Below are 12363 nucleotides of genomic sequence, written 5' to 3' on the forward strand. Positions count from 1 at the left end.
TGGTGCTTTTTAAATACCATGTTGGCCTGTAATAAAGTTAATCTCATCTGGGATCTAATCCTAGATGAGAGACCTGACTTGGCATGTGTTACTGAGACCAGGCAAAGCATGACAAGGCGTGTCCTTCTTTCAAATGGTACTCATAGGGTTTCTGGTTTGGCACCAGCCATGACATACCAGCTAGAGTGCAGATGGAGTTGCTATTGTTTTCTGAGAGACTCTGAAGGTTCATTCAGCTTGAGAATTTGGTATTTTAGTATTTTTCAATACCCTTGACAGCCAAGACAAGTCAAGTGCAGTTACTGATGATGTGGTTCCTGAGATAACCAACAAAGCCTATTTTTACTGATATGTGGACACACAGCTTCTTTCCATGGAATGCAAACCTTGTTGAACAAGGAGTATAATTTTTAAAAAGCATTTTGTTCCATAAAAAGTTCTGGTAATAATTGATTGCTTGGCATTTTCACATGTTCTTAGAAACACAGGCCATTCTTCTCTTTAATTCATCCTGCTAGATTGCTGTGTGAATGGTTATTAAATTATACTTAAAAAGCCATGTTGTTTTCTGTATCAAAAGTTCCTTAATATGTGCTATCGCATGTTTACAAAACTTTTGTCATTTATATGCCATTACAAACATAACATTCATTTATTTTTACAGGCAAATGCTTTCTGACTTAAATACAAAATTACATTCCAAAAACTTTCTAGCCCTGTGAGAACAAGATAAGGTGACAAGCTTTCCTAACCCATTAATCTACTGTCAGACGATTACTCACAACACTTTTTAAAAGCAGCTATTATTTAGGGAATACTCAGAAGTAGGACACAGACTTAAAAGAATTCAAAGCAGAATGGATTACATAACAAGAGATTTTAAGGGGATTTATCTTCAAAACCCATTTAATATATGCTGCATAATGCGTCTTCCAAGGGCAACCACATGCATTTTATTATAAATGGAGGCAAACATTCAGCTGGAATAGTCATCCAGATAGACTTCTGATGAGGCAGAAGGCATGAGAAAAATGAAACACACGGTTCTGGCCCATCAGTGCTTTAAGTTAATCAGGAAACTGAATTCAGGATTAAGTGAGCATTTGGCAAAACAAAGGCATTCTGCCTCTAAAGGGGTTTACAAAAAAATCTTTAAAGTTAAATCCTTAAATGGACGTACAGAAATATAAACAAACAAGAAAGATATCCCATTTGCTGTTAAAGAGAAGTCTAAAAGAAAAACTAGAAGTTTTCAAGGATAGCATCTGGGATCTATACACAATAAAATGCTACTCAATATTTGAAGTTGGTCTGACAACCAGATTAGAATTCTATATTATCCATCCAACAGATGGCTGAAGTGGTAGAAGAGAAGAAGGGAAGATAGTTTGGGTGGCAATTTGGTGACTTGTAAATCTGAGATGCTGATTTAACCCAGAATCACCTGCTTTAATATAATGTAATTATCACTTTAGATAGATAGGGAATGATAGGCTGGAGATGCTTGTAAGTATTTGGGGGGAAGGCAAAGAAGAATGGGATTTTGATTGTGATGTGCAAGAAAAGATATTGTAGGATCCAATCTGGATCAGTCAACGGAACCAGGGATTTTGTCTTCCAAGCTTTTGGACTCATACTGGAGCCCATCTTCAGAGAACTTCACTGCTAGAAGACAAAAGACTTCTGATCCCGGTGACTGTCCCAGATTGGATCCTACATTATCCTGGGATAATGGGACAGGGCGGGGGGGGGGGGGCACCGAAGAATGGGACATGATTCATAAGAAAAGATATGACAGGAGGCTGAGAGTAAGCTCACTCAGAAAATGTGACTTAGGAACCTTCAACAAACTCGCCTTTTCCAGGGGATTTTTACACTGGGATCCACAATTTTAGATCTTTGGAGCCGAAGAACTTTGGCTGCTGCTATTAAATGCCAAGTCTGCTCATAATAAAATATAACAAAATTATTTGTATTCCCAATTAGATTGCACATGAGAGACAAGACTTGGATTAAGTTGTGAAAAATGTAATGGCATAGAAGGAGGTTTTTCCATCTTCAAATTTTGGGCACCTAGTAGTGCTGGAACACTTCTACCAGGTTTCCTTCCTTCTACAAGAGTTCTGGAGTGGATTACAGTGAATTCACAACCTCTGTGCAAACTTTGGGCCTGATCCAACATATCGAGTGCCCAAAGAATATGGGTGGCCCACACTGAGTTTCCAAAAATATCAGACATTGACAAGACATTATTTTGTAACAATTTTGTGAAAACAAATTATAATTGTTCAGAAGAACATTTTTCCATGGGCAAAAAACCCAAAGAGGTACACATCAGTGCTCATTACAAATATTTTAAAATCTTCATAGAATGTGAATTCAGATTTTCTGGCACTAGAAGAATTAAAAGAAGGATGAACAAGCCGTATTTCACACACAACATGGCAAAACTCACCTTTATCATTTCTGCTACATAACTCTCAGGCCCTGTATATTCCGTAGAGTCTTTTACTTTTACCAACACAATGAAGAATAAATAATGCCACATATTGTGCTCCTCTTTAATATGTTCCTCGAAAGTCACTGTCTTGTTATCAAACTTGTCTCTTTCCAAACCTAAAGAGGAAGATGAAACACGACTTCTGAACACAATTGGAGGAAGAATATTCGACCACATATACCATATGTTTTTATATAGCATATTGACTGGTTAATTAGATTCCACTGAAGTTTTTTTTAAAGGCAAACCTAGTAATATAAAACAGCTTTTTTAAAACAGCACTGATGATTTTACATGATTTTACAACTACCTATAGATTGCAGCAAGGGATACAGTAGCTCAGTGGTTAAGATGCTGAGCTTGTTGATAAGAAGGTTGGCAGTTCAGTGGTTCAAAGCCCTAGCGCCGTGTAACAGAGTGAGCTCCCATTACTTGTCCTAGCTTGTAACAACCTACCTGTTCAAAAGCATGTAAAAAATGCAAGTAGAAAAATAGGGGTCACTTTAGTGGGAAGGTAACAGTGCTCCGTGCACCTTTGGCATTGAGTCATTCAGGCCACATGACCACGGAGATGTCTTCAGACAGCGCTGGCTCTTCGGCTTAGAAACGGAGATGAGCATTGCTCCCTAGAGCCACAAACGACTACCACGTATGTGCGGGGGAACCTTTAACTTTATAGATTGTAGGTATTTTTTTCTGGTAATGATAAGGTTCAAATGAATATTGCTTGGCCCTTAAATATTTTCAAACATTAAGAATATATTACATTTCATTTGTTTGTTTGTTCAGTTTTATGGCTGCCAATCTCCGTCAATGACTTTCTGGGTGGTTCACAGTTCATAAAACTTCATTTTTATGGGCTACATACAATTTTATAGAAAATGAAGACTTACAATATGTAAAGAAAACACAGACTTTCAGCAATAGCTGAGGATTGATTATTTCTGTTTTGGTATTTATAAGTGTGTGAAGATTAAGAACAAGCAAACATAAGAAGAACCCTGGATCAGATAATAAGTGAATCTATTGTAGCGTCTCTTTTTTTACACACTAGCCAATAAGATGCATTTGGGAAGCCCACAAGTCAGGAGCTAGATGGCGATAGTAACTTTTCAAAATAACCTTCAGGTTTTAACACGATGAGAGAAGGAGAAAAGCATTTTTCTACAAATTACATTTTAGGTACTTTTAAAAAATGTGTATCTTTCCCTATTTTTATTTGAAGCTAAACAGCTCTAATGGCTCCAGTTCTTCCTCATAGGGTTAGGGTTGGAAAGAGGTTAATGATAGATTTGCTCTTTAACTTTTTGGTTCTATAATATCCACATAATTCCACGTCCCATGTTATATTTGTACAAGGCATTGTTACATTGGCAGTTCTGTTTTTTAGTTCCTTCCTAACCTTTTGATGCATGTAATCTGCCTTTTTTTACAGCAGCTAATCTCTGGCTTCACATTTTCGTTATGTTCTCCACCATAATTCTTTCCTGTTCAGTCAGGTAAGATCTAAAGTATAGGTATAGTCTGGGTTGTTTACACAGCTTCCATGTTGTTCGGCCCTAACTACAGTTCTTCTTTGTAATTTATAAAACACTAGCTGATAACCAGGTATTGCCCAGGTATTTATTTATCCTAATCCTGTATTAGACACGAAAAGCCTTGATTTTGGAGACAATTAAATTAGTTACAAATGTTTTCCCTGTGCCCCCAGAAGCCATACATTTGTCCTCAAAAATAATCAAAGCCTAGTTGAAAATGTCCGGACCAAATGTTATTTCTAATGTTGGATTTTCCCCCTTACCAGTGGGAGCCCCCTTGTGGAATACTGTGAAGCCGTTATCATGGCAACTTCACTGCACTGTACAGTAGAAGCTATTTTAAGGCATAACAGGCTGTATCTTAACAGAACACACACCCTGAGGTGGGTTAAGGGTGTCTTACCCTCACAGTATTTGTTTCCTGACAGTAAGTCATCTGTGTACCAAGTTTGGTTGAAATTGCTCGAGGCGTTCCAGAGTTATGCTGGAACACACACACACAAACACACACACACACACACACACACACACAGCTATTTATATATAGCTAGATTATCTCAGCACCAAATTTCCGGGGGATCTTACCTTGTACATCTCTCTAAAGTTAGAATTGCCCATGCAACTCTGGCTAATCCACGAGAACACTAAGCCTTAACGTTATATGTCCCCTAGAAATTTATTCTAAAAACATTCATAAAATGTTGATTCCATCACAAAAAATGTATGCATTTCTTTTGAAGAATGGAGACACTGCCTTGGACCGAACTCTTGCTGATTCTGATACTTACCACAAATAAAACATGTTGTTTTCAAAATTTCTTCTTTCTTCTGTTTCTCACTTCTTAAATCAGCAAAGGTATCAATAATCACTCCAAAAATCAGATTAAGGACAATAATGATCACCATGAAGAAGAAGAGGAGATCATATATCACTCTTGCAGCAAACAGAGGTTCCTAAAATGCAACAGTAAATGGAAAATATTAAAGAAAACAAAGCTACAAAGGGACATATTGCTTGATGAGTGAACATTATATGCCTGTGTTTGATACAATGAATTGCTGATGACATACCTTTGGAGAATAAATAATCAGGATCAATGCCAATCTGACTAATCTTTTAAGTCATCTGTTTAAACCACATATCTACAAAAGATTCATTTGGGATTTCCTGAAGCAATCCTTTCTTGTTTTAAAAACATATAGGTCTTTGTTATATTCCAACAGAATAACAGATTATTGTAAGGAAATGTAATCCAAATTGGAGTCCCATTTTTTTTAAAATGCAGGAGTACAGGAATTAATGGCTAAAACTAAAGTATCATGTTCACCCATAAGTACACATATATTTTTTCAATTCTCTAAATATATGAATAACTTATATTTAAGTAAATAAAGAACAGCTTTTTCAAAAACTAGATTAAATGTGTTGCTATCAAATATATTATATGGGCAGAGGTGGATTACCGGTTCACTTTGCTCGTGCTTGCTTCATTCACATGCATGCCATATGCGCGCTATGGGTGTGTGCACAGTTCAATGTACATTGTTCCTTGTGCTGAACAATTTACAGTGAACTGTGCATACGCGTGCACTACTAAACAACATGCTGGTGACTGGGGAAACGGTTCGGGGACGTGGCCAGCCTGGGTCACTGCTGGTTCTATGACCCTGGCCTAAATTTCACTACCATTGGCCGAACCGGGAGCAGCCCACCTCTCTGTATGGAACATTTTTTTTAAAAAAACCTCATCTCTCAAAGATTTTGCCCTGTAATGCTATTGATATTGTAATGGTGGACAATATTTATATATAATAATATATTGAGAATTTTATAAGAGTCTTTGGCAGGAAATTATCTGGCCTAATTTTTAAAATCCAAACCAGAAGAAATACTTCTGAGCGTGCAAAAAAATTATTTGCAGATAAAAATCCTAAAATTATAGCAGGACCAGATTTTTAACTGTGATGATAAAAAGCAAGGCTCTTAGTAACAAATTAATGAGTTGGGGTTTTATGTAATATTTATTACATATTTTATTTGTAAAAATATATCTACTGCCAATATTTCTAACTTTGGGGCCTTTTGGGTGTAATTTAAATTGATTGATTGATATATAGATGATAGATTGGGCATTCTTTTCTAGCAAATCATTTCTAGTTTGTAGTTTTAATTTTCTATTTTTTGTTTCCTATTTTTATGTATAATGCATACCATACTATGCCACATTATACTTGTAAACAGGACATGGGTGTGTGATATATTTTGGATTAGACCATTAAGTGTATTGAAGTACTGAATTTAGAAATATATGAGAAATGACTTTGGTGATATTATAGGTATATTGGGTGGGGAAAAGAGCATATGCTATGAATCTTAGGTAGGCTGAATTATGCAACAAGCATACAAAATAATGCATCAAGATCAAGTTCCCAGATTATGATATGAAAAACAGAATGAATGATATAATATACACAGAAAAGCTAGAACAAGTAAAGGAACATGCTTGTTTTGGTAGAATGTTTATAAAGATAGGGAATTAGATAGATATATTTGAAGACACACAAATGAGATAGTATGTTATCTATTGCAAGGAATAAATCTTGAAAGACATGAAAGTGGGTGTGCTTGAGAACATACTTTGGTTGTCTTTGTTCAATGGAAGTGAAAGTATATCAGAAGAAATATAGAAGTAACTCAATGCAGTTGAAATGTCATTGAAAAAGTGTGTGAAGTAAAACAGGAAAAAACATCAAGAATGAAAAGCTTAAAATAAATATGGATTGCTTTTGAATAACGACTGAATACAATGTGAACTACTAGTATAAAGAATATACAGTGAGGTAGTTTAGATGTTTATAGGGGATGAATGAATTACAAAACAAATATAGGAAGGAACAATGAATGGGTCAAAAGGAAAGAAAAGCCTGAGAAAGTCAGATTGGATGGAAGGATAATATACAATGGGTAGAAAATAATCAAGGAGACGACCAATCTCGAACTAAGGATAAATTTTCTGGCAGTTAGAACAATTAATCCATGGAATGACCTGCCTCCAGAGATTTTGTGTGCTTCAACACTGGAGATTTTTAAGAAGAGATTGGACAACCATTTGTCTGAAATGTTATAAGGTTTCCTGCTTGAGCAGAGAGTTGGACTAGAAGACCTCCAAGATACCTTACAACTGTTATTCTGAGTTGATCAGATCCTCAGAAAGAGGCAGGTAAGAGCAAATTACAGTGTATTTTATGTACAGCATTATTTTGTAAATAATGTATGGCCATATAAACAAGAACGGTTTTCAAGGGTAGAAACATAAGAAAGAAATAATAATTACATTCAGCTAAATACCCTTCCATTTTTCTCTCTCATTTCATGCCTTTAATTTATTTGGTTTGATATTGCTTATCTCTTTTCTTTCTTGCATATAATATTGCTGTATATAATAGCCTAAACACAATGGGCACTTATACCACAATTCTATCCTTAGTGCTCAAACTCCTGATTTCTTAAGACAATCTAAAGCGTAGATGAGGGAGAGACTTAAATTTTAAGAAAATGGATATTAATAAACCAGAAAAATGATAAATGAAATCCAATGACAGGAGGAACTAATAGGAAATAGAGCTCAAGATGAAAGGGAATTCCTAAAAAAGAAGATACTAATATCACAATTTCAGTTAGGAATAAAATGGAAGACAGCAGAAGGCAATATGACCGCACAAAAGCTTAGCAAATTCTGAAATACAGAAAAGGACAAATACAGGTGCTACAAAGAAGAAGTCGCCAAGTTAGAACAGGGGTCAGCAACCTGCAGCTCTGGAGCCGCATGTGGCTCTTTCATCCCTCTGCCGGGGCTCCCTGTCACTGGTTGGTGCCATAATTGATAGGGCTTTCGATCAGGACAGGTAGAGGAAGGATGCCACGCTAGGAGGGGACTCCATGGTGGAGGAACCAGACTTTTGGTCAGCAGAGGAAAAAGGAGGTCACACTAGGAGGAGACCCTATGATGGGGAAACTAGACTTCCGGTTGGCTCCAGAATTGAATGGGGAGCGTCTGTTTAGGACCTTTGTGGCTCTTTTGAGTGTTTAAGATTGCCGACCCCTCAGTTAGAGGACAAACAGCTAAGAATTGTAGTAATGATGTGAAACTCAGGTGAAGCTTGGCAAACAATGCTAACAAAGCAACAAAAAAAGGTTTATTTGGATACTATTAAAATAAAAGATAGAGGAATCAATTTAATCATCATTAAATTGTATTAGCTGCTCAGTGATGAGAGAAAAAGTAAAATTCATGAAGCAGTACTAAAGGAAAAGAATGAAAGGGCAGGATTGAAATGTCAAACTGACAGAAATATAAGTCAGAGACTCTGCTTTGATTCTCCAAGGTCAAATGAATAGCCTTTAGTTTACCAATGAAATTTGCTGATGGTCTGTTGAAACCTTTATGTAGTAACTTTGAGAAATCCTAGAAAATGGGTGAAATGCCAGATGATTGAAGAAAAGCAAAACTGTTTCTATCTTCAAAAGAGAGAGAGAAAAAAGAAGACCCAGGGAGCAACAAACCACTCAGTCTGGCCTGAATATATAAGAAAATGATCAACTTGTAAGCACTTTGAAAATAATGCAGTAATGATTACAAATTAAATTTTTTCCCAGACTATCCTAACAGCAGTTTTTGATTGGGTAATTTCTTTTGAAGATTAGTGGAATAATATAGATAAAAGACATCTTGCTTCCATCAAAGTATCTGTTGAACTAACCATAATGTTTAATTAGCAAGATAGATAAAATGTAGAATGAATGGCATGACAATTAATTGGACACATCACTGGTTCACAAAACATATACTTCATCAAACTGGAGTGACATTCGAAGGACATAGAGTGCCATTTGAAGGGCCTGTAGTCACAAACATTTTTTTATTAATGCATTGGATGAAGAGGTGGAACAAAATTTCTATCTCAGATGACAAAAATAAATCCACACAATCTGTAGAGATTCTCAGTCATCCAGGTCATGGTTGTCTCAAAGGGGCTTTTTTTCAGGAAACAATTGGACTTTTTTCTTTTTTTCTTTTGAAGATGCTTCGCTTCTCACCCAAGAAGCTTCTTCAGCTCTCACAGAATAGTGGGGAATGGAAGGATGTGAGTGCTCTAAAAGGATGCAAATTACCAGCTGTCTGCAAGGAATATAAATTGTTTCATTCCCCATTATCCTGTCAGAGCTGAAGAAGCTTCTTGGATGAGAAGAGAAACATCTTCAAAAGAAAAAAAACAAGAAAATCCAGTTTCCACCTGGGAAAAAAAACTCATTTGGGACAAAATTCACACCATTCATACTCCTTTCACATGTAATATTAATTTACCTCCTTGGATGGTTTCCTGAGTACATCTCCTACTCCGCCCCCGCTTCTCAGCCCATGACTAAGCACAGTAACAATGCACATCAGCAACGTCTCACATGTATGTTCTTTATCCTCTTCAGATTCTTCAGAAACTAGCTCTATTAAATAAAAGAAGTTTGGGATACGACCATGAGACAGTGGGAGCCTGAAGATCACTTTCATATTTTGTACAAGCATATTAAAGCCAAATAAGGACCTTTCATTGCATCTCTTTCTCCATCCTATAGTTCAAGAACCTATCTGGAGAACTTTGTGATTCCATGGGTTATTCAGAATTGTCATGTGAAATTTTTAAAAATTGGAAACTTGTCTTAATCTCATCCTACAAGCTGATTCATTACATCTGGAATGTCTATACAAGAAACAATGTAAGCATATTTTCAGTGAAAGCATATGAAACATATGAAGCATATGAGGAGCCGAGGTGGCGCAGTGGTTAGAGTGCAATACTGCAGGCCACTTCAGCTGACTGCCATCTGCAGTTCGGCGGTTCAAATCTCACCAGCTCAAGGTTGACTCAGCCTTCCATCCTTCCGAGGTGGGTGAAATGAGGACTCAGACTGTGGGGGCGATATGCTGACTCTGTAAACCGCTTAGAGAGGGCTGAAAGCCCTATGAAGCAGTATATAAGTCTAACTACTATTGCTATTGCTAAGAAGCATTAGACCATCTCTAATTTCAATTCAGAAGCAAGCATGACATTAATGTTTTGGAACAAGATACTTTTATAATTCTGTAGCCTTATCAATAGCCCCCAATTCCAACCAACTTAATTTACATATACATAATTTGTCTAATGAAAACTTTGAACATCTTTCTAGCAATAGCAATAGCAGTTAGACTTATATACCGCTTCATAGGGCTTTCAGCCCTCTCTAAGCGGTTTACAGAGTCAGCATATTGCCCCCAACAACAATCCGGGTCCTCATTTTACCCACCTCGGAAGGATGGAAGGCTGAGTCAACCCTGAGCTGGTGAGATTTGAACAGCCGAACTGCAGAACTGCAGTCAGCTGAAGTAGCCTGCAGTGCTGCATTTAACCACTGCGCCACCTCGGCTAGCGCACACTTCCATTTGTTTTTGTCTATTGAAAACTTTGAATATCTTTCTGATGCATATTTTTATGTTCAAAAAATGACCTGGACTGTGATAATGAACAACTGAACTCCCCCCCCCCTACGCACTTTCTGGCTCCTGTATTCCCCAATGCCCACTCTTGGTTCTTCCTTATCACTTTATGACAAACTCTGGAGCCCACCTAAGTCTACCCATTTTGAGATAGGAAAAGGCAATATCATCTTGTATAAGTCTTCCTGAATGCAGAAACACACACAACTGCTACCAATTTTCCAGCAAAAATAGTCAGCAAAGTTTTACTCCATGCATTTAACACTACATCAGGACAATAATTCTAGCCGAATAAAAAAAATCAGTTATTGCCACTGATGGTAGCAGTAGAGATGGGGGAGCAGTAAAGATGGGGGAACTGAAAAATGTGGAGGGAAAAATTACGCGGGTGAGATCACACTAAAAGAGGCAGTAATGCACAGATATACGTGAATAATTTTATATTATTGTACGAAGGAGATTGGATTATACCATTTGAGAAAGAATGAAATGTTTGTGAGTCCCAAAGAAGCAAAAAAAATTTTCCACCATTAATGCAGCATCCTAGCGCTCTTAAACTTAATAAAAAATAAACTTGTGGCCACCTCAAAGTGATTTTAATTGTGCATTCATTGTACATAGAAACTATTCCATTTGTTTTGACTAGTAAATGTTACACATTAACAAAAATGAACTAGTGGTCTCTTCAAATCACCTGAATTGGGCGCTCTTGCTGTGAAGAAAACATTTCTAATGGTATAAAAATATGTCCTATGTTTCATTTTCCAGAACAGAAATAATTTATGACCTACTGCATGAGTTTATATGTTACATTCCCAGCTTTTCAACGCAATGAGAAATTTTACTGTCCCCCTCCCGCACTGCTAAAAAAAAGTAACAATAAAATGTGATATATATGAGGAAAGACTACATGGTTGATATACTTCTGCTCTGGGAAAACATTGTTGAGGGTAACTTGTAAATAATGTTTGTTGCCTTTAACAATAACAACAAATATTAGGGTGGTAACAATAGGGAACATAGCAATGTGCGTTCACTATTCTATTCTTTTTATGATTACAGCATAGCGTCCTTATGCTTTAGATCTCATACATGCCACTATTATAGTGTTTGAGAGGGTTGATATATACATATAGCCATAATGAATAAGCACCCAATTATATTAGAAGCATTCAGAAATAATTGCACTTTACAAGCTACTATGTGAAGAAAAAAAAACAAATGAAATATACTTGCCGGTAGAAGGAATAACAGAAGAACAATTCTCACCATCCTTTATTTTGCACACATTAGAATATAAGAACTCTCTAGTCATTGGCTCTCCAATTTCATTATGTTGATCTACAACAAGTGGGTAAAATATGACATTTAAATAGTGCTTGAAGTTATTATGTAACTAGCATATCTATTTAACAAACATTGCTTTTACTTATTATAATACTTACTAATTTTAAAATAGGTACTATTTCTGTTGAAAAAGCACCAGGAACAGTTTAGTGCAATAGTTATATGACATAGCATGCTGTCAACACTGATTAAATTTATAGGGTTTAACATTAAGAAATTCTTAATAATTGTGTAAAAAAGCAAAAGCTATATTGCTTATCTAATTCAGTGAACAGATAGTATTTTTATGCATTTGTTACAAAAGCAAATTATATGATGCTTTAATTTTCCACCCACCAAATATTCCAGAAAAAAATTTTGTGGGAGGTAGGCTATCTTTGTTTGCTACCTGTGATAACGTAAGGTGACCAATGCTAATTCCCAATGCATGTGCGTTTTGTGACAA

At 36.3% G+C, this 12363-nt stretch overlaps 1 protein-coding gene across 1 annotated transcript in view; it reads right to left on the reverse strand.

Moving 5' to 3' along the window:
- ITPR1 (inositol 1,4,5-trisphosphate receptor type 1) overlaps positions 1-12363 on the reverse strand; it is a 264200-nt gene that overhangs the window by 15599 nt on the left and 236238 nt on the right. The window contains exons 52-55 of the mRNA XM_032210776.1: positions 11808-11912; positions 9405-9541; positions 4827-4992; positions 2456-2616 (exon numbers count right to left, since the gene is read on the reverse strand). Coding sequence (XP_032066667.1) covers positions 2456-2616; positions 4827-4992; positions 9405-9541; positions 11808-11912 — 569 coding nt within the window. The remainder of the gene's footprint in view (positions 1-2455; positions 2617-4826; positions 4993-9404; positions 9542-11807; positions 11913-12363) is intronic.

This window comes from Thamnophis elegans, chromosome 2 (genome assembly GCF_009769535.1).
Source record: "Thamnophis elegans isolate rThaEle1 chromosome 2, rThaEle1.pri, whole genome shotgun sequence".
Classification (NCBI taxonomy): Eukaryota; Metazoa; Chordata; class Lepidosauria; order Squamata; family Colubridae; genus Thamnophis; species Thamnophis elegans.